Source organism: Cervus elaphus, chromosome 7 (genome assembly GCF_910594005.1).
Source record: "Cervus elaphus chromosome 7, mCerEla1.1, whole genome shotgun sequence".
In the NCBI taxonomy this organism is placed as follows: Eukaryota; Metazoa; Chordata; class Mammalia; order Artiodactyla; family Cervidae; genus Cervus; species Cervus elaphus.
This window is the reverse complement of record NC_057821.1, coordinates 41,883,502-41,908,124: the sequence shown is the minus strand read 5'-3', so window position 1 is coordinate 41,908,124 and position 24,623 is coordinate 41,883,502. Positions and strand designations below refer to the sequence as shown.

The 24,623-nt window shown below is 46.4% G+C and overlaps 1 protein-coding gene across 8 annotated transcripts in view; it reads left to right on the top strand.

The window, feature by feature from the left end:
- The window catches only part of JARID2 (jumonji and AT-rich interaction domain containing 2), a 229,373-nt gene that overhangs the window by 165,199 nt on the left and 39,551 nt on the right, over positions 1-24,623 (top strand). For 7 of the 8 annotated variants that reach the window (XM_043908491.1, XM_043908490.1, XM_043908492.1 and 4 more), the window contains 2 exons: positions 9,100-9,269; positions 23,929-24,105. In XM_043908491.1, coding sequence (XP_043764426.1) covers positions 9,100-9,269; positions 23,929-24,105 — 347 coding nt within the window. Of the gene's footprint in view, positions 1-6,388; positions 6,534-9,099; positions 9,270-23,928; positions 24,106-24,623 lie in introns of those variants that run through there. The other variant, XM_043908497.1, reaches the window with a different exon arrangement.

Sequence of the window (24,623 nt, the reverse complement as noted above, 5' to 3'; positions counted from 1 at the left end):
CATTGGTTGTAAAGTGTAACACGTGTGACATTTGTGACTGACAGAACAAAAGGGCTTCGTTGTCGCTTTAATTGTTGATTAATGTTGATCCCTCTCAAATTTGACATGGTTGCTTTCGAGAGCACAAAAGAAGTCAGTGTCAAATATTTTCTTGATCATGACAGAGTCAGGATTTTCAGGCAGCCTTGGTTCTTTGACATTTGAGGATGCCACATCAGACTTTAAAAAAAAAACCCAAACCCATAATTGCATCATTTTATTAATGGGATCAAATGTGGGCTTGCATATTACTTTTCATACCGTTTGTGTGGGCTCTCAGCCTGAGATTTATGTGCCCAAGTAATGTTTTGCTTGGGAAGACGCTGTATCTTGTAATTATTTATTCTCCTTTCCCTCCTCTGACCCTTTCCCCCTGAACTGAAGAGAACGAAGGCTCCCTTTTCTTTCTGATGCCTGATTTTTGAGAGGGTGCAGTGTTTGTGAGCATCTGGAGAGTCTTCCTATGTGGCAGTGGTTTGGGTTTGCAGTATGTGCCTTCTCCTTGGTCTGGCCTTTCGGGTGGAGGCGATGAATAGACTTATGAGTAGTTAGGTTCACCTTCCTGAGGGTGTCTCAGAGTTCTGAAGGAAGTTCATGTGTTTTCTTGAATGAGTTATTTACTCCTAATTGGGAGGACTGGGTCTTAGGAAAGCAGAGTGTAGATAGTTTTGTTGTTACTAGTTTAAGGGAATTATGGAACAACTTTTGGCATTGTGCCATCTTTTTTTGCGGGGGGACATCTGTATGTAAAATTTTATACTGCCTTCTAAAGTGCAAGTCGGTATACATATCTGAAAGGTACCATGTTTGCTGTTTTGCCTGACAACCTAGTTAGGAAGTAGGTGCTAACAGTCTTTAGCAGCACAGGCATTTTTGGAAATACAGGTTTGTATTTCCCACTTGGCACAGGCAGAAGATGCAGAACTTGTCACCTAGAATTATGAAATCACAGATGCAAGAGGATTTATTACAGGAATTACTATATTCACGTTTTAGAGGTGAGGTCAGAGAAGACTGGAACTACAAAGACCCTTAGTTGGCTCCTTTTCCTAGGTCTGTCCTCTCCTTCCCCCGTCCCACTTTCCCCAGCAAGGAAATAGAGGCTTACCTTGCTCAAGGTCATAAGTTGACTTGAACCAAAGCAGCCCAGGTTTTCTGATACCACAGTTCTTTCTCTTGGACCACTCTGACCAAACAGACCTTTTAAAGATTCATCTCGAAGGAGATTCAACCAAAAACAAGTTTCTTTAGGTAAATCAGGTTCATAGCAACTTTTTACTCTAAATAGCTGCTTGTGTAATTTAATTAAGACAAGTGCTGCAAATATTTAACATCCTGCGGTTTTTAGTGTAAACAAACGATTTCATCTGTTTCTGTGTGAAGCAGGGCCCCTGAACCAGTATAACACGATCTCCAGAAGTACCAGGAAGCAGGCATTCCAGGTAGCAAACCTTGTCTGGGAGCCACTGACCTCCCTTTTCTGCCTCTGAGACAGAGGCTGCCCGCCCACCACCCCACGCCTGCCACCCCACACCGCCACCACCATTGTTGGTGTGAGCACAGAGGGATGGAGCTGGGGCTTTTTGTCTGAGTTTTCTCTGACTTGCTCTGTGCTAGCCTCTGGGTTCACTTGAGGATGTGTTTATTTTCTCTTTACTATACAGGATGTTTACAGCCATCCTGTGTGGTATGCCCACAACTGCACTCGGATTTGAATTTGGTGGGCAGCTTGCCCTGGGCAAGGGGATATCCCCTGCCCGACCCCCCACAGTCTCCACCACACATACACACTCAGCCACACACACCCACCCTTGTTTCTTTGACTGGCTGCCAGGTCTGTAGTGTGTGTATGTGTGTGTGTGTGTGTGTGTGTGTGTGTCTGGGGGTAGAATAGAGTGGGTACTTATTTTGGGGATAGAAACATGGGAATTTTTTTTTTTTTTTTTTGAAAAGGCCTTTCAGCAAGTTGGCAAGGCTTCAGGACCAGCTCCCACACTGCCACAAAGAGCCTGGCTATGCTGGTCACTCTGCATTTGCCAGACATAGCATGGAGTCTTTTTTGAATGAATGCACAGCCTCCCCTCCCACCCAGGCCTGGCTCTTTGTTTAGAATTGGGATGTAATCTAAATAATTGGATTTACCAGCTTACATTTTTAATATTGGAAAATTAAGTTAATACGCCGGTCTTTGGCATACACGGCCCTCCGCGAGGGCCAACTGGGCATTGCTTTAGACCTAGTCCCCCTGCTGTCTGCCTTGTCCAGCTGAGTTGTGCGCATACCTGCATCCTCCTTGGGTTTGTAAACCATCAGAAACAGAAATGGAATTTAATTAACCTAGAAATGGCTGTTGTGCCATATTTAGGGCTGCCCTAGAGATTGAGTGCAGATAGCAGTAAGCTGGTTAACTCTATGCTGCGGATAACCCCAGAGGAGACTTGGAGACGATACGTCCCCGTTCCTTCCCCCAGCCCCCTCCCCAGGGCCACGGATGGCAGGCTGCCCTGGAAGCTTCTCAGTGCGGGATTTGGGAGGGGGCAGAAGGAGGCACCATGGAGAAGGCAATGGCAGCCCACTCCGGTGTTCTTGCCTGGAGAATCCCATGGACGGAGGAGCCTGGTGGACTGCCGTCTATGGGGTTGCACAGTCGGACACTACTGAAGCAACTTAGCAGCAGCAGCAGGAGGCACCAGCAGAGTGTTACAAAACAAAACAATGTTTGGCACAGGTCTTTGTCAGCTACCAGTGGCTTTTCTTTATAAGCTTTGCCTTGCAATGTATTTGTGAACTTTGAAAATAATGATAGTGTTTATTTTGGTCTGCTGCTTTATTCCCATAAAGGTGCTATACTTTTTTTTTTCACCTAAACATGAAATCTATTTGTTGATTTATTTGGGTCAAATTTTAAGTGACCAAGCAAAACCTTCTTGGGGCTCTTGACCCCCATGCCAGCTAATCCCACATCAGAGAAAGATTCTTCTGTGTTGCTTGGGGCATGGAAGAGAAAAGAGAAAGAAGATGGACCCTCTGCTCCCTCCCACAGCTCATCAAAAAGTACAAACAGCCTGTGATGAGTGGTGGCCCCATGTGCAGGGGTGTATGGCAGCACCTTCCACCTGGGCCAGCAGATTGTGGCCTGAGGTCAGTTGTGCTGTGTGTGGACGCGTGGAGTGCAGTGGCATGCCTTGGGGTAGAATGGTACCTTGTAACACCGGTGCAGGTTGCCAGCCAGGACCTGATCTTCACCTGCTTTTGTAGACGATGCTCCTAGTGGGCACGTTGCTGCGTAGGTTCTTAGTAAGCAGCAGCAGTGGTTGAGATTGAAATTGTGAGTGCCTCAGCACGCCATGAAGCCGGAACAGCGAGACTGAATTCCACTGGGCTTTGGCGGCTTCCCTGATAGCTCAGCTGGTATTCCCTGAATACTCAGCTCTGGTCTTCTTGGGCTTCCCTGGTGGCTCAGCTGGTAAAGAATCCGCCTGCAATGCGGTTTGATCCCTAAGTTGGGAAGATCCTCTGGAGAAGGGAGAGGCTACCCACTCCAGTATTCTAACCTGGAGAACTCCATGGACTACACAGTCCGTGGGGTCTCAGAGTCGGACATAACTGAGCGACTTTGACTTTGGTAGCTGTGTCCTCGGATGGCCAGTGACTTTACTGAGGGCAGCACCACAGGCCTCTCCTATAGCTCTTGGGTCTGTTTCACGTCCATCCAGCTGTCTCCCCGCCGCTCCGAACTGCCCTGCAGTCTGACCGTCAGAAATGAGTGTAATTGCTGGAGAATGAACGAAGAGTTGAGCGGTGTTCCTCCCCTCCCTCTCAGCACCTTCGGGAAGCTTGCCCTCAACACACAGCAGCCCTGTGCGTGCAGAAAAGGCCATAAGGGGGCGGCTGTAGGCGAGCCCGCTCCGTAGGCCCTCAACGGGCAGAGGGATGAGCTGTTGGTCGTGGGAGGACGTGACACTTGAGAGTGGCTCAGTCCCTCCGAGGAGGTGACTTTTGAACAGAGACGTGGGAAACGTGACTTGGTAAAACGCAGCAGACGGGAATGTTCCCGTCCCTGGATTATGGGAAGAAGCCAGCCCTGGTGAGATAAAAGGGAAGAACATTCCAGCTGGAGGAAGCAAGGGCCCCTGGGAACCTGGGAGGTTTATTTCTGCATGGAGCGACACTCTGGGGGATCTGATCAGTAAAGCGACTTTCACTTCAACACATTTTCCCCCTCCCTTTTGGGGCATGTTTGCTTAAATGGGATTCTTAGGAGCAGAGCTGAACTTTGTCAAGACTGGGTTGTCATGGGGGCCCCTGTACCAAGGAGCTCCTAGAGAAGGAACACCCCAGATGGCCTTAACCATGACGAGGAGGGGGAGCGGTTCAGATAGCAAGTTCTGTGTTTTCTGAGCTTGCTGTCTGAATTGTTTAGTCCTTTATTTCACTTACCCACATTTATGCCATGAAGGTGAGGAATAGCAATGGTTTGATCCAAAACCACTTCTGTTCTGTCACCCTCACTGCCCATCGACTCTGGATTTTAACACACTGTAAATAAAAGATTCCCCTCAACGTGTTTATCCATATATGCATGTATCTACACATTTCTTCCTCAGTTGCTTTGCTGCTTTGGCTTGCTGGCGGGTTTGACCTTCCTGGCATAGAGGAGTTTTTCTGTAAGGAAAATTCCGTCCTTGATGAGTTAATAAAATATCAACACTGAAGTGAGTCTTGTTCCACTTGACACGCCTGTGGATTGTGTGGGGGACAGACGCCCTCTGTTTTTTCTACGTTCCGGCTCTGTGCATTATCAGTGGACAGTAAGGACCATCCTGGCTGAACTTCAGCCCGAAAGCCTCTGGAGGCCCCACCTTCTGTTGTTTTCTTCCCTGGGGCCCCAGGAACCCAATTCTGTCTCCAGCCCACCCCCTGGATGGCTCTGAACTCCCTTAGTTCAACCTATAATTTTTTTTTTTCCTATTTTTATGGCTGCACTGGGTCTTCGTTGCTGGGTGCAGGCTTTCTCTAGTTGCAGCAAGTGGGGCTACCCTCTAGTTGGGGTATGCAGGCTTCTCCTTGTGGTTTCTCTTGTTCTGGAGCACGGGCTCTAGGCACACAGGCTCTGGTTGGTAGTTGTGTCACATGGGCTGGGTTGCCCCACGGCATGTGGAATCTTCCCAGACCAGGGATTGAACCCGTGTCCCCTGCATTGGCAGGACTCTTAACCACTGGACCAGCAGGGACACCCCAACCTAAATTTCCATTTTAATATGTTTTCACCTTAGTAATCAAATGGAAGGTGTTCTTGGTCAAAATGTCCCCTGGTGGAGGGGTGAGTGGGTTCCACCTTGCGGTCATGCTCAGCCGCTGGATGCCGGCCCTCCTGGAGCCCCACTGCTCTTGGTGGGGGTCTCATCCTGCCTGCCCTCTCCTGCACCCCAGCCTCCTCCTTTCCACAACACCCCTGGAGGCAGATAATGTCATTCTTCAGCACATCTGTACCTCCCCACCCCACTTTCTGTGTTTTAGTAACACCCACTCATTTTCTTTGTATCAGACATTCTGGAATGAATCACCGATTCTGCAAACGTGGCCACGCGGCTAAGAGTGCATCCTCCATGGGTTTGTCTTCTGAGTTGTGTCATTCAAACTCTCTTGTCCCGTGGAGCCCGCAAAGCAACGTCGCACCTTTGTTAATCCCCTGGGACTCTGCACACAAAGCCAAACCACAGACCTGCCCAGCTTTCTGGGAAGCACGGATTCTGGCCTCTTTAAACAAGATACTGGTTTGTCTTGTTCTTTAGTTCCTGCTTTCATCCGAGTCTCACAAATGCTTAATCACTTGGGAGCTTGGCTTATTCCTCTGAGGGGTAATTTATTTTACTGCCGTTTTTTAATCTCTCATGCCCTTATTTTTCATAACCTCCCCGAGAAAGTCATCAGGCACAAAGTGCTTTTTATTTGAACAGCAGTCGGCGCATTTATCTTTGAGGTTCTGAAATTGTAGAATGTTCTGCCGTGTCCCACTCTGTCATCTCTGTTTGCGTGTTTGTTTTTCATTCAGGCTGGGCTGGCTGCTCATAATAATGTGTGGTATTTGTCGTTGCTGACTTTGGGAAAAGCAATAAACACTGAACATCCTGTTCACGCGCAGGCGGTGTTTCTGTAAAGCCCCTTTAATCAGCCTAGCGTGAGTTTGTGTCCATTTAAATGAAGATGTACACATCGTAAAATGGCCAATTAAAACCCCTTTCAGCAGGAAAGCATGACAGGGGTTTTCTTTTCACGTGACAGGAAGGTTGGAGGAGAGGACGAGCTTGTCAGAAGAGGAGGTAGTTCTCTTTGGGCTCAGTCCATCCCGAGGATGCCGGGACCTGGAGAGGGTGTGGCTTGTTGGACCGCTGTCTAGTTTCCTGTATCCTCTCCTTTCTTCAAAGTGATGCTGCTGAAGGCACGGGCTGCGTGCTGCCTGGTGCCAGGGAGTTGAATATAACAACTGAGTGGTGAGCACATTCAAGTGGTTGAACAGAGTGATGTCTGTTGAATAAATTTGAGCTTGTAGTTTATGTCTTTCATTTTTCCTTTATAGTAATTATCTGATAAAAATATCCATTTGTAAAAGACAGAAAATCTAAAGTGAGGGAGAACCAAATGCAAATCGGATCCTCGTCTCACTTTGAGAAACACAGCTCTTCTCTGATTTTGAAGTGAACTCTAGACATAGTATCATTTTATTTATAAATACTGATATTTCCTTTTGTGTTTCTAAAAGACAGGGTTTCCCCATTTTCTGCATAACTGCAACATTATACTAGGAACAGAACCCCCCACAGTTCCTTTATTTTGTCACATATCCAATAAATGTATTCCCCACCCCCAACGTCCACCCCCAGAAGAAACACCTCTTAAGTCTCTGAATCAGTCACCCCTGCCCCTGTCTGATCTTTCTGGAAGGTCAGTCCCCTGGCTTGGTGACTTTCCCAGGACTCACTTCTGTTCACTTGCCTTCTGGACAGTCTGTTGCCCCGGAAATTTTCCTCTTTGTTCCCGATCACACAGGAGGAACAGGGGCATTGTTTTATTCCCTCAACTGTTTATAACATTCGGAATTTCTGTTAAAGGCATTTACCTTTCCATGAATACTGTGTTCTAATACTGTGTTCGGTAGCTGTTTCCCTCTGGTTATTCCTAGGTTCTGAAGTGCTTTTTGTTAGCTGTGATGTTCGTAGATTTTAAAGACAGAGGCTTGTTGCCCAGTTAGTAAGCAGCGGTCATGCTATCTTCCTTTTGATCAAATGTCACTTTGTGTTGGGAAGATGACCTATTCAGGGGTGTTAGTGTGTTGTAAGAGAGGCAAGGGTTGATTCTGGGCAGGACACGGGAGGTTAAGCTTAAAGGGTAATTTTTACTTAGTAGAAAATGTGTGTGTGTGTTGGGGGTGCTTTGTTGAATACTAGAGCGCTAACTTAAAATGGTAGGGTATTTTGTGCATCAGCAGTTGAAGATACTCGGCTTACTATTTTATTTAAGTCCAGCAGTAGTTAAGGAAAGTCATGTATGCTTTAGAATTATAAACACATGTTGTACTCAGAGCAGCCTTGAGTTGGGGTGGCTTTATCAGTCCCGCACAGTGGGTGATGGCAGTTTGGGTTTGAGCGGATCTCCTTGAAGCCCCGTGCCACGGGTCTGCTTTCAGTTCTTGTTGGTTTCCCCTGCTCTCAAAGATTATTTCTTGAGCATCTTCACAAGCAGGGCCAGAGGGGTGGTTTAAAGCAAGACACATACAGGTTCATACCCTTGGAGGTGCTTGCTTTTCCATTAGGCATTGAGATCTTGAAAATTCAAGGAAAAGCTAATAGGCAATTTATGATAAAGGTCAAATCAGTTCTGCAGAGAGTAAAAGTCCTCAGGTAGAGAAAGGAAAATTAGCTGTTGGCTATAGCATTTAAGAAAGAAGTAAAGAAACCTTTGCAAGGTTCATTAGGATTCACATTAATGGGTTGTCTGGCATGTAAGGGGCTAACCGTGGCGGTAGTCATCAGAGAACCCGCCTGTCACTGCAGGAGACGTAAGAGATATGGGTTCGATCCCTGACTTAGGAAGATCCCCTGGAAGAGATCATGGCAACCCATTCCCATATTCTTGCCTGGAGAATCTCCATGGACAGAGGATGCTAGTGGGTTACAGTCCACAGGATCACAAAGAGTCAGACATGACTGAAGCAACTTAGCATGCACACACCCATGCATGCTGACTCATAAAATTGTGTAAATGAACAAGATCGAAGCTGTGATTTGTAGACACCAAGTGGATGAATTACGGAGTTGGTGTCTATGTAGGATGGTAATAGGGAAGAGGCCTGAAGGTAGGTTAAAGCCAGTTTTTTGAATCCCTCAGGACTTTAGCCTTTCTGTGCAGGTAGAAGGTAACCCATGATTTGGCCGTGAATGACGGGTTTTGAATAGACTAGAAAAGTAGATTCTGTGCTGCTTCCCCACCCTACCCCACCCCACCCCGTATTATATGCTTTATTTAATTAGTGTAGGGAATTTATGTGGCTGGATTGGAGTCACTGGAGCCTAGAGGTGGGGAGAGCTGTTTCCTCTGGGGTGTTGTAAGACCAGGGTGGGCGGAGTGTCCTTCCATGAAGGGCGTTGTGCAGTATCCTGTTAGAGCTCGGACTGCCAAGTAAATGTGGCAGGTGGCATACAGAAAGCACCAAAGCCGTTAATCCCACATCACCTAATACGGCGTGCTGGCTTTGAAATACCCAGGCACACACGTGGTTTGCACAGGCATGCGCTTGTGTGCACACACACACACACATGATCATGGTGTATATTATATATCAGTTTAGAGAACAGCCTTTTAAGCAAATTCATTGCCCTTTAAGGCAGGCTTGTGGTTTATGAGAATGTGAGAGATATACAGAACCTTAATTAGAAACAAAGAATTTGCTTGAAACAAAGAGCCTGTCTTCTCTTTTGTGTCATGATTTTATTGCTGCACGTAGATCTATATCGTCCTATCTCTGCTTAATTTCTTTTTAATTTTCTCTTGCTCTTCCAGGCCCAGGCTGCAAGCACAAAGGAAGTTTGCTCAATCCCAGCCGAATAGTCCCAGCACAACTCCAGTCAAGATAGTGGAGCCATTGCTACCCCCTCCAGCTACTCAAATTTCTGACCTCTCTAAAAGGAAGCCTAAGACAGAAGATTTTCTTACCTTTCTCTGCCTTCGAGGTAAGACTGTGTTGCCAGCTTGAAGGGGGCAGCCTGGTTGAAGTGAAAAGGGATACGGCTGCCCCCAGGTGTTGACATTGACTCTGGTCTCTCTGCCGCACACCTGTGGTTTCCCAGGCTGGTCGAAGTGTAAAATGAGGGTCCCGCCAAGAAGGCGCTTGAGTCTTCCTTCTCTTTTCCTCTGATTCTTTGTTTTTTAATTGTATTTATTTATTTGGCTGCAGTGGGTCTTAGTTGTAGCATATGGGATCTCCTTTCCTGAGCAGGGGCTGAACCCAGGCCCCCTGCATTGGGAGTGTAGGGTCTTAGCCACTGGACCATCAGGGAAGTCCCTCCTCTGACTCCTGAATCGCCTTTTTTTTTGGCTTCTTAGCACACAGTGTGACAGTGTGTAGGTTCACATTTTTATAATTGGTTTCTCCCTGACATTCGTTTGGTACCTCTGTCACCCCACCATCACACACATGCTTTTGCTAACTTGGCTTTCTGTCTTGTAATTTTTATTTTTAATATTATTGGTGGGCTGGTTGTGGATGGGTGTGAAGTCCCTTTTCCTTTTATGTTCTGAGGTCTGGGAATAAGCCACGCTATGGGAGGGCTTACTTCCTCCCCCTGCCACACTGCTTGGGGAGAAATAGCAGCAGAACCTGCTAAGTGTAGGTAACAGTGGAAATACAAATACACACGAATGGGACCGATGGACAAGAGAGCACGGTGAGGATGCAGTTTTGTAATGAAGGATGGGCTTGGGTCTACATGGCCTCATTTTGGGAATGTGTTTACTCCTGGAGCAAAGTGAGAGGAGAACATAGGATGGGGAAGGAGGTTGCAGAGTCTCCTTCTGGCAAAAGTATCATAGGAGGGAATTCTTCTCTATCCTGCTGGGGGCACGGCATTTCAGTCTGTCCTTTGATGGTGGACAGGTTGGTCACTGATTGAGGGGGAGTCTGTCAGGCTTTTCCACTGTAAGTGGACCCTTGGCAGCCTTTGCAATTTATATGTGCTTCATTGGGAGACTGTTTGAAACTCTCTATTTCATTTCTTACCAGACTTGATATACTCATTTTTTGGTGTCTGTGTGGACTCATTTCCTGTTTTGTTCAGAAGGTTGTAATCTGTTACTCTCCTTTATTTTGACGTTTCCCTGAGATCCTTCCATCCTGGCTCCCTGGCACAGCAGAGGGCCCTGGGTGCATCTCACATATCCCCTCCCTCGGGCCTGCATGGGCCATTTCTCCAAGGAGCCCTGTTTACTTTAAGGAACATCTACTCTTCTCAAGTTGGGATCTGGGCTTGAGGTGTGCTCACAGCTACTGGAGGGAAATGCACTGTCTGTGTCTGTGTGTGCGCGCTTCCCTGGTAGCTCAGCTGGTAAACAATCTGCCTGCAATGCAGGAGACCCCGGTTTGATTTCTGGGTTGGGAAGATCTGCTGGAGAAGGGATAGGCTACCCACACCAATATACTTGGGCTTCCTTGGTGGCTCAGCTGGGAAAGAATCTGCCTGCAATGCAGGAGACCTGGGTTTGATCCCTGGGTTGGGAAGATCCCCTGGAGGAGGGCCTGGCAACGCACTTCAGTATTCTGGCCTGGAGAATCCCCATGGACAGAGGAGCCTGGTGGGCTGCAGTCCATGGGGTTGCAGAGTTGGACACAACTGAGTGACTAAGTACTCATGCATGTGTGCAAGGGCATGTTTGTGCACATGTACACACATGCTCATGAAGTATGTATATTTGTGTCTCTAGGTCTGTTAAAATCCACAAGTGAGCACCAGTACCTCCGGTTTTAGTTTAGAACCAAAGGGTTCATTTCTGGTTTTCTTTATTCCATACTAAACTTGGAGAAAGCTGGCTCCTATTATATCCACAAATTACTTATTAACCCATTTTTTCCAGAGTGCCCCACGCCCGTCTCTGCCGCCACCCTCCCCACGGGGCCCTCCTGTTTTCGCTTGGCTCCAACCCCATGTGTGAACACGATTTCACCCTGTTGTGGCTGTCACAACCCAGACAGGCTTCTCTGTTTGTTCTTCATCCCCACCCTCTCACCAGTTAGCTTTCGGACTGAACTGTTGGCCGAATGAAGATAAAGGGCTGAGTTTTTTGTTTGACATTACAGTCTACTGATAGTCCTGGAGACTCTCAGGACATACAGGAGGAGGGTAATCATGTTCCGGTGTGGACCACTTGGCCCTCACGAAGGGGAGGTGGGGTGGCGGGGCCTCCTGCCAACATCTCCCTTGGGTTTGACGTGGCTGCTTGCGCACGGAGCCTAGTGGTCCTGAGTGTTGAGAGTGGAGATGGAAAGGACGGTGTGAAAGCCCAGCAGGAAAGAGGTGCAAGATTGGCTGTGAAGGGTGAAAGGAAGAGGGGCGGTGAGGCTGCTGTGGGGTGGTGTCATTGGTGATGGAGGGGGAGTGAGACAGGTGCTTAGAAGGAGGAGTGTGAGCCTCCTTTAAAGAAGGAGTCTTTAAAGGGTCAGCAGTGCCATCAGCAACCAGGTGGCTCAGGTCACTAATTAAAGTTCTGTGTTGGTAGGACTCTTCTGCTGTGTCTTTAATGCCATTGGAGTCAAATTTACCCTAGAGCCATGCCTGAACTCTTTACTTCCCTACAGGAAGATTCACTATTCTTGTTCTATTCAGTTCAGTCACTCCGTCGTGCCTGACTCTTTGTGACCCCATGGACTGCAGCACGCCAGGTCTCCCTGTCCATCACCAACTCCTGGAGCTTGCTCAAACTTACGTCCATTGAGTCGACGATGCCATCCAACCATCATCCTCTGTCGTCCCCTTCTCCTCCAGCCTTCAGTCTTTCCCAGCATCAGGGTCTTTTCCAGTGAGTCAGTTCTTTGCATCATGTTGCCAAAGTATTGGAGTTTCAGCTTCAACATCAGTTCTTGTTCTATTAGGATGTCAGAAAACTGCTTTGCTGATTATGGGTTTTAGCCCTGAACGTTTTTACCTATGGAATGAGTGTGACTTGTGTTTGGAGAGGAATTTGTGTGGGCAGTGTGCACCTATTTGTGCACAATTTTGTAAAATCATATTTTCTGTGGTTTTGGCGATTGGTGGAGGACCTTGCTTGGAGAGCCATGCTTATTACTCAATTACTTGGCATCTAGGGAAAACATCACATCTGGAGTCTTTGACATTAACAGACTCTAGAAATAGGAGAATCGCGTCTTTCATAGATAGAGTTTACTTCTTTCACTTGTCAGATGGAACAAACATTTCAGGAAGTGAAACCTAAGATGTTTTTAAAATAATTTTGGAGAAATGCTCTGAGGCTGGAAAATTATTCCTACATTGATGAGCCAGACAATAAGACAGGTTTTGTTGTTCTTTTTTAGTTGATACACAATAACGTTCTGACACAGAATGTTGTACTCTCTCTCTCTTCCTCCTGAACTTTTTAGATTTAAGGTATTTTATTTTAAAAGCCATGAATTTGTGAGGTCGATTGTGTTTATCTGATACGGCTTTAGCCTCAAACAATAGGTGACACGCTGAGTACCTCATGATCCTGGAAGTGTGATGCTTTCGGTGGTATTAGACGGCATATTTTAACATGGAATTGCTCATATGTTGAAGTATACAAGGGTTAAATAGACAATGTCTGTTGTAGTGGCACTTTAGTAATTTTCTTTCCGTTTCAAATGCAAAATCAAGTGTTAAACTTTTTTTAGTCTTAAAAGTATTTCATGTTCCACTCAGGAAGATCAGTGGAAAAGAGGGAGAAATAGACCAAAAATAAAAAAAATCAAAGTACCCTTCTTTCCAGTCTCCTAGAGACAAGCACTGTTTACCACCTCCTCAGTGAAATACTGCTGAGCCTTCTATGTGCGTATACAAGTCCCACACCCCAAATGAAATTGCATTTTATTTTGGCAATCTGGTTTCCTGTTTCAGTATCACAGAAATACCCATTCCATCGTGTGGGTGTCTCATCATTTATCTGATTCTCAATTTACATGTAGATGTATTTCTAACTTTTAGATATCAACTGCTGGTGACACTTATCCTCATCAGACATCTTTACAGACAAAGTTGATAGTTGAGAATTTGATTCGCATTTTTTTACACCTGCAATCTAATTCTGCTACTGCTTTTCTGGCGGGAGTTGCAAGCCAGACATAGCTTGTCTGAGCCCCAGACTTCATGTTCAGCCTCAAGAACCGAGCCACTCCATCACCCTTGGGTGGAAGCAAGCGCAGACCCAGTGGAGGAGGCAGCCCTGATAAGCTCAGCACTGATAGGAGGGAAAGCCCAGCTGGAAAAGTCATGCCGGAACCAGAGGCCTGGAAACGATGGTGCCAAGGATTGCACATCGTCCGGTCCTCAGTTATTATCCAGGACAGTCTCAGTGCTGACTTGAAATATGGAAGAGAATGGGTCTTGGGACAGAGAGAAAGCTGGCTCGTGGTGTTCTTTAAGTCTCGGTGTTTATTACCCATCAGTGACCCCCAGCAAACCCAAGACCTGCCCCCTTCTCTCCACAACTTCATTGAAAACTGGGGTGAGGGAAAAACTATGCCATTAGTAATTCTGAGAAGAGTGTGTACCTGTCAACACACCAGCCTGTTGTTCAGAGATAAGAAGCTTTAGAGATTTAAAAAAAAGAACTGTATTAAGGCAGGTAGGGAGGGACCTTTCAGCCGAGTTTGGTAGGACTCTCTCCTTGACTGCTTAACATGGTGACCTGAAACTTCCAAGAGAAAGCGAGCGTGATGGAGCAAGCCAGCCGATGTGTTTGCTATCTTAAATGGCTGCTTTGGAGAGGGTCTGCATGGGTCCTGCGCAAGGCATAATTAGTCTCTTTCTTGGGGTGTAGATCTGCAGAGAAGGGGGGGGGTGTACCGTTGCTGCATTTTTTGTCACCCGTTCTTAATGAGTTCTGTTGTCTTCTCGTTCTTCTATGACTATTTGCAGATTTGAAAAGCTTAACAGTGGAGCAGTGGCAGGCTAAATGAGTCTCTTATTTATGTTTTTCTCTTTGGGGGGCAGTGCAAATAAAGGGGATTCCCACGGAGGATCCCTGAAAATGCACATCTGCATGCTTCCTTCTTCAGACCCTGGCGTCACAGGCCAGCCCCACAGGGGAGGAGAGCGCTGTTTTCCAGGAGGAGTTGGGATGAAAGACCCCCACCCCGTCCCCACTGGCAGCCCTGGTGAAGCAGTCCTTTCTGTTTGGGGGCCACTTGCCTTTTGTTTCCCAAGTCCTAGAGAATCTTCTGCGATCACCTATCATTCAATTGCTAATTAATTCAGCAAGCCTCTATTGAACTGTTTTTCAGTGCCAGAAACTAGAAAACAGAGATTACAACAGGAGGCATGATGGGTGCAGTCGACTGGACCCGCACGCTGGTGCCAGAGTGGGCCGGGCCGTGCTGGGCAGAGGGGGCACAGGTGGAGTGGAGGGAAGGGTGCCCTGCACAGGCTCTAGGGGGAGCTGGCTTCCGAGACAGAGAAAGGTCTGCAGAAGCCCCGCCCGTGGCTGGGCGCGGGTGACATCGGTGCTTGGAGAGCTGGCCCCGTGTTAAAGCAGGGAGTCTGATGTGTCAGGTGCTTTGGCCCAGGCTGGATCGTCACCGCGGTTCTTTGGCTGAGGGGGAGACCTCACGGGTCTAGACCTTTGTTGAGTAAGTTGATCATGGCAGCATCGGAAAAATGGATAGAGGGTACAGAAGGCTAAGCAGTGGGCTATTGTAGGAAGATAGGCAGGAGGCTGATGGCTGCTAGTGGATCTTGGGCAGGTGACTTAGAACTCTCAGCCTCAGTGTCCTCTTTTGTAAAATGGATGTGCAGTCAGCACATAGTTGCTGTGGAGTTAGACTAAATTACGGGTGCGAAGCGGGCCAGATGGGGCCTGTGCTACCATCCAGCCCCGTAGTATTTCCTGGTGAATTTAGGAGATGAACAGGGAAGGGGGAACAGGTTCCTCCAAGTGACACGGAGGAGGGACAGTCTAAAAGGCCAGCCAAGGAGAATGCAGGTACCAGAAGAGACAGGCTGCCTATGGAACTTTCTCTAAAGACAGTCGTGGGCTTTATTGGCAAGGCACGTGTATTTCGATAGAATACTGGCTTTGGGTATTGAGGTCGATAAATTGTAAGTAGGGCAAATGCAAAAGCCTGGGGTGATTTAGAGGTCACAAAATGAAAGGGGATTAACCTGCTAGAAAGCAATTAAGTAATCCTCCAATTGCAGGAGCACCATGGCTCTGATAATGAACTTCTTGAGCAAACTGGGAGTGCTTCACGGTATGTGAAGTCTTTGGGGACGAGGGCCCTCTGTCACAGTGGTACACAACTCTTTTCTGGATGAATCCTTTTTGAGAGGTGTTGCATCTTAATTTTGGGGAGGGGTAACACATAAAGTGATGATCTCGCCACCCTGAGGATTCCAGTGGCCATCCTCACGTTTCTCCAAACCAAACCAGCCTTATGTTCCTCATACACTTGGTTTTCCAACAGTCTGTACACTTGGCTGAGTTGTGCTGAGCAAGCAGTTTATTTGCCAGAAGAGTTTATCAGGCTCATTATGAAGAAATATGAAACCATCGGCTCCTGAAGCGCCCAGGAGGGGAGGGATGGGGCCCCTCTAATTGCTCTGTGACCTCGATCGGTCGTTCAGACTCCAAGACGTTTTGCTCAGAGGGTTGGCCGTGCTCCAGGCCAGCTGGCCCCTGACCAGGCTCTGCCCTCCCTGGAGATGAAGCCAGTCCCTGCTCCCCGCCTGTGGCTGCCGGCACCGAGTCAGTGTGCCTCTCAGGTCGTCTCCGGCCTCTTCCCTACTTCCTGGTGATTCCCTCAGTATTTCTCATCCTTTCTGAAATCCTGTGTAGAGAAGATAGATGGGGGCAGAAATCTGGAAGTCAGGTTAGTCCTGTTCTGTTTGTGGAGCATGTGGCCAACAGCTGACAGCGCTGAAGTGGCCGGTATCCATGTCCTAGAGGCATGGTGCCCCTTTCCCCCTATTTACATTTCTGTTAAGGTCCCTGGGTGCTTTCCCCATGGAGAGAGCACAGACTTCGGTGTTGAGATGGCCTCTGTGTGGCTGCAGTAAAGTGAATTTCTGACTTGTTTCCTGTTCTGCACGTGATAGGTGGAAGTCACGTAGGTTGAGCCCACTGCGCTGTCTGTGTGGTATGACCTGTGCGTTGCGTTCATTTGCGGCAGAGAGATCCAGAGACCTTGTTCCATTTGACTGGATGTGTGTTTGTTCATGGATGTTTCAAGCCACGGGTATAGATGACAAGGGGGGAAGATAGTAAGTCGATTGTTTCAGCTGCTAATTAAACGTGCTTTCTCCCGTCTCTGTGTTCGGCTGGGTCTCCCTGAGAGCTGCTGTTTCAGGAGGGAAGGTGGTTTTCGTTGCCGAGTCCGACCCTTGGGACCCCGTGGACTGTAGCCCACCAGGCTCCTCTGTCCACGGGATTTCCCGAGCTCTGCTCTGCTGGGAGGCACTGCCTAAACGTGGGGTCAGGCAGCCACACCTGGGAGCACGTAACTAAAGAGGCGGCCTCTGAGAGGACAGTCACATCATCACTTCCTCCCTGTTCTTCCTGAAAAAGGTTCCCAAGGGCTGAAGTTTCCCAGCCCTCACAGGTCGTTGCTCTGCCACCTGTTCCCAAATTCCAGACCGACTACTGAGTTCATTTTGTATTTCCTGTCCTCTCCCTGGGCCCCACCACATCCTCTCCCAGTGGCAGCCTGCAGACTCTCCCATTCAGGAGAGCAGGTAGGAAATAACTCACCTTCGCTCTCACCTGTGGAAGGGGGCAGCCTGCTCTCATTGTGAGTTGTTTTGTTCCTGAGCCGCGGGTCACCCTAAAAGTGCCGCTGCCACGTGGGTGCTGACAGTGCTTTGTCCTGTGTTACCTCACAGCCTTCAGGGTCATCATAGTTGTTATGTCTGAAGATACTAAGCCCGTGGTGCAGGCAGGTAAACTTGAGTCTCGCAACAAGTGGGTACATGACTGCCAAGCTGGCACGTCGTCCTGGACTTTCAGACTCCATGCAGTCCAGTGACTGGCGCCCTTGTTTTTGATGTGTGTGTATTAAAAGGAAGGTCAGTGTCAGTAGAGGCTTCGTTACCCAGACCTCTGCTCGTCTAGTAAGGAGCTGGGGCTCCCTTTGCATCTGGACTTTGGCTGGAGGGCTCTTCTCCAGTCCTGCTGCTGGGTGCTGCCAGAAATGAAGTAGGGTGAGTGTTGAACACTTTTATCATCGTATTAATTACCTTTTCTTTTTAGGGCACATGATACTAAATTTATACTGATACAATAGAGGAAAGTCATTTAAATCATGAATGTAAGTCACTGTAAAGAAAATAGCAGATGGATATAGTACCCAATCTTAAGAGTATATGGGGGTGGGTGGGGCTTGGGAAACCCTGGTGGAAATTCTCATTCCCTGGTAAATTGTAAAGGCTGACGTGGAAGAGATAGACCATCGCTCCGTGTGTCACAGTCGTCCTGGTCTCTCAGGGCACTTGTATTAGGTGTGTGGGTGCCTGAGTGTGCAGGGGGAGTGTGGGTCACAGGTGCTTGGGTCAGTGCTGGGTACATGGGCGGTGGGATTAACGGGCCAAGGTCGCACCCACTTTCTCTGATGACTGTCCAGTTTCAAAGGATGGAGCTCTCCTCTGCTAGAACTCAGAAAGTCAGTGAATAACTATCTCCCCGCCCCCTGCCCAGACCCTACCTGCTCCCTTTGAAGTTTTGTTTTTTTTTTAGTATGATAATGGGCTTCCTAGGTGGCACTAGTGATAAAGAACTTACCTGCCAGTGCAGGCTCCGGAAGATCCCCTGGAGTAGGAAATGGCAACCCACTCCTGTATTCTTGCCTGGAGAATTCCATGGAAACGGGAGCCTGGTGGGCTGTAGTCCATGGGGTTGCAAAAAGTTGGACCTGACTGAGAGTCTGAGCACGTGGCATATAGGGCCCGATTGCTTCCATTCTCTGTGTGTATCCTGAAGATCCATCACAAACATGCCAGATCCCAGGCACAGCCCGAGAGTGTGAGCTCAAGCTACAGAATTTGACTCCCGAGCTAAATGACAGCGGGCGGGGAATCCCTTTAGGGTCTTTTCCAAAATCTAGCAGAAAGAGCTATGTTTAGCTTGTTAAGATAAAGAACTGGTCGCGGGAGGGAAGATAATGAGAAAGAGGGCTTGTGTGTACATGATTCACAGAGAAGAATCCAATTTTACAGAAACCGCAGCCCAAATTAGAGAAAGCAAGCTTTTGGATTAAAATGATTTCTGTTGTGGTTGTAACATACCACAGTTTGATTTTTGTCCAGATGAAAACATTTGGTTTTCACTTCAGTAAATATTGTGGAGACATTGCCAACTAATTCTGAAAAGTAATGAAATACGGCTTTGGCAAAGCACAGATGCGTTCCGCACTCCCGATTCCACCGACTGATCCAAGTTCAGATTTTTTATGTTTCCTAATGCACTTGAATAATCAGGAGAGAAAAATCTGCCTGTGATTTTAATAGAAAACTGTAAGTACACGTGTATATCCCCTCCCCCCATTCCCTATGCCATTCATAACCCTCTTACAACATTAAAGGCATTCACCTTTCATTGATGACTGCTTTAAAACTACAGAGTTTGTGGAGGAGATGTGCTTAGTCACTCAGTCGTGTCTGACTCTTTGCGAGTCCTGTGGACTGTAGCCCGCCAGGCTCCTCTGTCCATGGGATTCTCCAGGCAAAATACTGGAGCGGGTTGCCAAGCCCTCCTCCAGGGGATCTTCTGGACCCAGGGATCGAACCCAAGTCTCCTGCATTGCAGGCAGATTCTTTACCTTCTGAGCCAGCAGGGAAGCCCGTGGAGGAGATAGATGGAGTTATTCTGTGTGATGAGGCAACCTCTCTGACTTGTTGATTAATACCACAAGAGGGGCTGGTACCTACGGAGGGGAGAGAGCCCACCCCAGGAACCAGGTGGGGGCCTCTCAGCCCTTTCTAAGACCCCTTGTCCGCTGTGGGAGGGGATGGTTTCTCTTCCGGAAGCTTTTCCTTGTTGTATTTTCCAGCTCTCTCATCCTATTAATTTCATCTCTAGATCCATGCCCATTTTCCTGAATGCTAGGCCCACAACGAGCTTTTCAAAAGTTTACCTCACCTGATGTTTGGAGGCAAAAAGTTTCCCTAATAAATTTTCTAGAGAGGAAGTTTGCTGCTTAGGTGTGAGAATCTATGAGTTGCAGACCATTTTTCATCAAAAATTCTAAAAAAAAATGCAGAGTCTTCTGTTTTCAGATGCTAAATGTTAACTTTCCATTCACACAGCTTCAATTGGATTAGCAAATGGACCCATTCACCCATTTTATAAGGAGGAAGGTGGGGTGATTTCACCAGTGATAAATAGTCCAGACTACTGGCTGTTTTCAAGGCTTTGAAATACCCTTTCCTTCATCTGTTTTGTGTCTAACAGATTCCTCCTCCTCTAAGCTTATTTGTAAATTAGCTAATTGAGCTTGTATCTTGTCTAAGAAGAAAGAAATGCTCTACGTGAATGTCTTGATTAGTTTGGTTTCTCAAATGCTTTTGGCTCTCTTTTATGTATTTGAGGTTCTTCTGCAGTTATTTTCTAGGTATTTAGCAGTTTGTGTTTCTCTTGTCACCTTGGTTATGACATGTGAGATGATCTTCCTGGTTTTATGTCAACAAGAAAGAAAAAAAGCTGTTTCTGCTGCTTTTTCCTGGGTGCTGTGGTTCCCCCTGATCTGGAATGTTGGCATGACCCTCTCCATCACTTCTAAGTGGACATGTTAGCAGGTCTTAGAGGGATTACCAGTAGCTGCATGGTGACCGAGGTTTTCAGTATGCAGTGTTGCTGGAGTTAAGTCTTTTCTGCTTGCTGTAACTTGACTACAAGGTTCACAAGAGATACAGGTGTGCAGGTACCCAGAAAAATTCTGAAGGTATGTTCCTTCTGGGTGAGAAGCTATAGTTGATGAGGCCACTCCTGAGATTGGCAGTGGCTTTTTAAATGAAACGTGGAAGGTGGTAAGGCTCTACCCAGGCCGTGATGCGGAAGGGAGAATTGGCACCAGCTTATTGTTTGAGCCAAGGGCATCCTGACCTTTCTGCCCAAGGCTTGATAATAATATCAAGCACTGGGCTTTTTCCTCCACTAAACCCTTCTCTTTTCATCACAGGAGTCTCTCCATTCCTCTTCTTATTTGAGCATCTATATTGTCTTTTATTTTGTTGATGCTTTGCCTTTAGGTCCAACCAGCAAGTCATTTAGGAGAAAACCCCCATTAGGAGAACCTACATTACTTTATAGGGTGAAAGCGATCGCTTTTATCCCCTGTGCCCCCATACTTGTGTCCTTTCCACCTCTGACTGCAAAGCCAGTCCCATCAGAAAAAATCTTGTATTATTCTAAGTTTTGCTTTAGGAGTGAATTCCTCAGGGAAGACACTCCCCACCCCCTTCCCTTGTCTTCTGTTTCCTACTTCATCTTTCTCTTCCAGAATATCTGTCTTCTAGAACATATATCAGGTTACATCACTTTGTGTATACTTGGCTGAGAAGCTGTTTAAAGAAATGGATTCATAAGGTTGGTTGCTTTCTTCTTTTGTTAAAATTACCCTATATGCTTTCTTTAGGATATTAATGAAACTTGGGTTCTGAATTGAACTCCTCAACATTTCCTCCACTTTAGTTCTTTGGCATAAATATAGTGCTCACTGCTTTCTCAGAGTCTTTCTCAGAGTAAGGAATGTGATGCTTTATGTATTGGGTTTGAGTTTCAAAAAATCCTCAACAGACTGTAGGTGGCAGTTACCTCTTAATTTCTCATGTGGTTCATGTGGATTTTGCCCAGTTCTCTTTGAAGCAGACTTGCTTTGCTCCCAAATGGCCTCAGTTGCAGAGTTTATTCCCTTCTCTCCTGATCATGGTGGGATGGAGCAAGGCTTACTTCCTGAAATTCCATCCTGCAATCCTGCTTCCCTCCAATAGAGGGCAGAGTGAGCTGTGGACGTCACTGCAGGGTCTACACACACCTGCCCTGCGTGGGACTGTAATGATCCGCTTTCTGATTTCAGCCGCTGGTCAGTGCATCTGACAGTGTGCAGGGAGGCTTTTCTTTAAGAGAAGTTAGGTGTGGCTATTTTGATCTTGAAGGAACTTGAAGAAATGTGTTGAACCTCTTTCTTATTTTACTGAAGAGGAAAATTTAATGGCTGAGTCTGTCACTTCCAAGTGTTGAGTCTCCAGCTCTGTCTGACAGCATGTAATGTGTTACTTGATGTCATGTCACATGCTGGATTGAGTTGGAGTTTATGGGAAATTTCCTCTCCTTTATTTTTTTTTTTAATTCTGAACCTCTTTTTGAGCACTGAAATAAGGTTTCTTGATTTTTTTCCTTAAATACTTAGATTTATGGGACTTCCGTACTGGTCCAGAGGTTTAAGACTTCACCTTCCAGTGCAGCGGGTTTGGGTTTATCCCCGGTGGAGCAGCTAAGATCCCACATGCCTTGTGGCCAAATACAAAACATAAAACAGAAGCAGTTGTGTAATAAACTCAATAAAGTTTTTTTTTTTTTTTTTAAGGATAGATTTAGGAAATGACCCATCGGTGTAGGTACATTTGGCCTTGGAGGTACTTACTCTGTGTGTCTCTGTGAATGATATGTTCTGACTGGAAACTTTTTTAAGTACGAAGCTGGGAAGGATGGTGTCACTTCTTTTTCTATTCAGTCTTGTACTAGTTGTAAAACCACTTAGTACAAGGGTAAATATATTCAAGTGGGGAAAAGGCCAGATATTTCCTCCTCCTCTTTCTTTTTTTTTTTTAAAGCTTCATCTTCTACTTGATCAGATGGTTTTCCCCAAAGCCTCTGACAGACCTTCCTTCTGTTGAGAACCTGCTTCTAATTGGAAATGATCAAAGCGGGGAAAACAAAGGAAATGGCTTTGGTCAGAGTGTCTCCAGTCATGTTACAGAGTGTTTGTCACACATATCCCTTTGGAGTTTCGTTTCCCTTCAGTGCCGTGACCCACATAACCTGTGGGCTGGGGTGTTTGAGTATCAGTAGGTCATGCTGACTGTAAGTGGAAGGTGCTGTCTTTGTCTTTGCATTTTCGGGAGCTGGGCAGTTGTGGTTTGCCACTTCAGTGCTCCGACGCTGCTCGTTCATGTCCATCTCGTTAGAACAGGTAGCCCTGATGCTGGAATGGTTAAATTAGCCATTGTGGTTCAAGTTTGAGATCCAGTTTGGGAAGGAGAGCACATTCAGTTACTTGAATCTTGACTGATACTCCTGAAGTGTTAGCTCATTCACAGGAAGCTGGCAAGAGAAGAAATGAACTTCACATTTATTCTTCTGTTACTTGATAGCAGCTCTCCTCCGGATACTTAATGGGAAAGAAAATGAAAGTTATTGCCAGAAATTAACTCAGGGGTTTCACAAATTGATCGATTAATCAATTAACCAATTAACTGACTAATTAATTATTTAAAAAAAATTAAGAGCCTTTGGTCCCAAACAGTATACCAGTGAATGGACAGATCTCCTTCTGAAAATTCATGATTTGATAAAGAAGAACGGTATTGTGCTTCTTTGTAATATTGAGCTTGTTTTCTGGTGTTACTGTTCTGTCTTAGGTTCAGAAGCAGAAACATTTGGAGATGAGGAGGTTAAGGTATAAAAGGAGTAAGGGATTGGGTGCTATGAAGAGGTTTCTTTGATATTTTAAATTTATTTAAGCCAGTCTTCTAGTTAGTGTTATGCAGGAATTTATTTTAATAATTTTACATGCTATTAACCTGATCATAATATCAAAGTAGCTTCCAAATATATTGTGATTTTGGAATCCATACCTGTCACTCACCCCCTATGAATATCAGACAGATTCCTTTTATAAGGATATGTCATATTTTGTTTTTATCACTTGTGTCTCTCTCTCTTTTTTTTTTCTTCTTCATTTTACTTTCATTTGCTTAAGTTCATACTTTTTAAGTCTAGACGATGTAACCCAGAATAGTCTCATGTCTTTGACACTATGGATAGGGTTTTGTCGTCCCCCCGCCCTTCTCAAGAATAATCAAATGAGGTTTTAAAATTTTTGATTTGTTATGTCTGGTGAATGGCATCGTCCCTCTTCCCTGCTGGGGGATTTTGCTTGAAATCTGTTAAAGGGACACAGAGTCTTGTTTCCTGGGGGATGTTTGAAAAATAAAAATGGCAGTAGAGGTGAATTGCTTTATCTGCTTGGTCATGAGGATGTAAGTTTGTAATTTAATACATGGGTCTACTTGGGCTTCCCTGATAGCTTAGAAGGTAGAGAATCCACCTGCAATGCAGGAAACCCCAGTTCAATTCCTGGAGAAGGGATAGGCTACCCACTCCAGTATTCTTGGGTTTCCCTGGGGCTCAGCTGGTAACGAATCCGCCTGCAATGCGGGAAACGTGGGTTCGATCCCTGGGTTGGGAAGAGCCTCTGGAGAAGGGAAAGGCTACCCAATCCAGTATTCTGGCCTGGAGAATTCCACGGACTGTATAGTCCATGAGGTTACAAAGAGTTGGACCCAACTAAGCAACTTTCACTTTCCACTTGAAGTGGGCTCTGGAAGGGGTGGAGACTCAGGCCGGTGTTTATGCCCCTCCTTTTGACCCCGCCAGGTTCTCCTGCGCTGCCCAACAGCATGGTGTATTTTGGAAGCTCTCAGGATGAGGAGGACGTTGAGGAGGAAGATGATGAGACAGAAGACGTCAAAGCAGCCACCAACAATGCTTCATCTTCATGCCAGTCAACCCCCAGGAAAGGAAAAACCCACAAGCATGTTCACAACGGACATGGTAGGTCCACTGTTGAATTTGGATTTAACAGATAAAATCCAAAGCTTTGAGTGAAAGGTGGAATAGATCATGTGTTGAGAAGATGATCAAGGTGGCAGAGTTGGGTTAGTGATGTTTTGCATACTTCTTTAAGTAACACACACTTAACCGAGATCGGCCGGTATGAAACAATCCAAACAATTGTGTTCGAGATGAATAGATTGTTGGATACATATTCTTAAGTTTGTAAAGACGATGGTAAATTCCATAAGAACACAGATGTAGGAATTGGAGGAGGAAGATATCGCATCTGAACAGGCGTGGTCGAGGTAATTTCATGAAGTTGCTGTTGTCATTTCACTTACGGTTCTGATTCTAGCAGTTATCCAGCATGTGAAATCAAGGGCATGCATGTGTAGTAGAAACTAGACTCATTTTTACCCCTGACTGTTAACATTCCAGGGGCAGGACACATAGCCCCAAAAAATAAGAACGAAGGGTCAAGAAAGAAAAAAGTATAAATGAGTTGACCGTGGAAA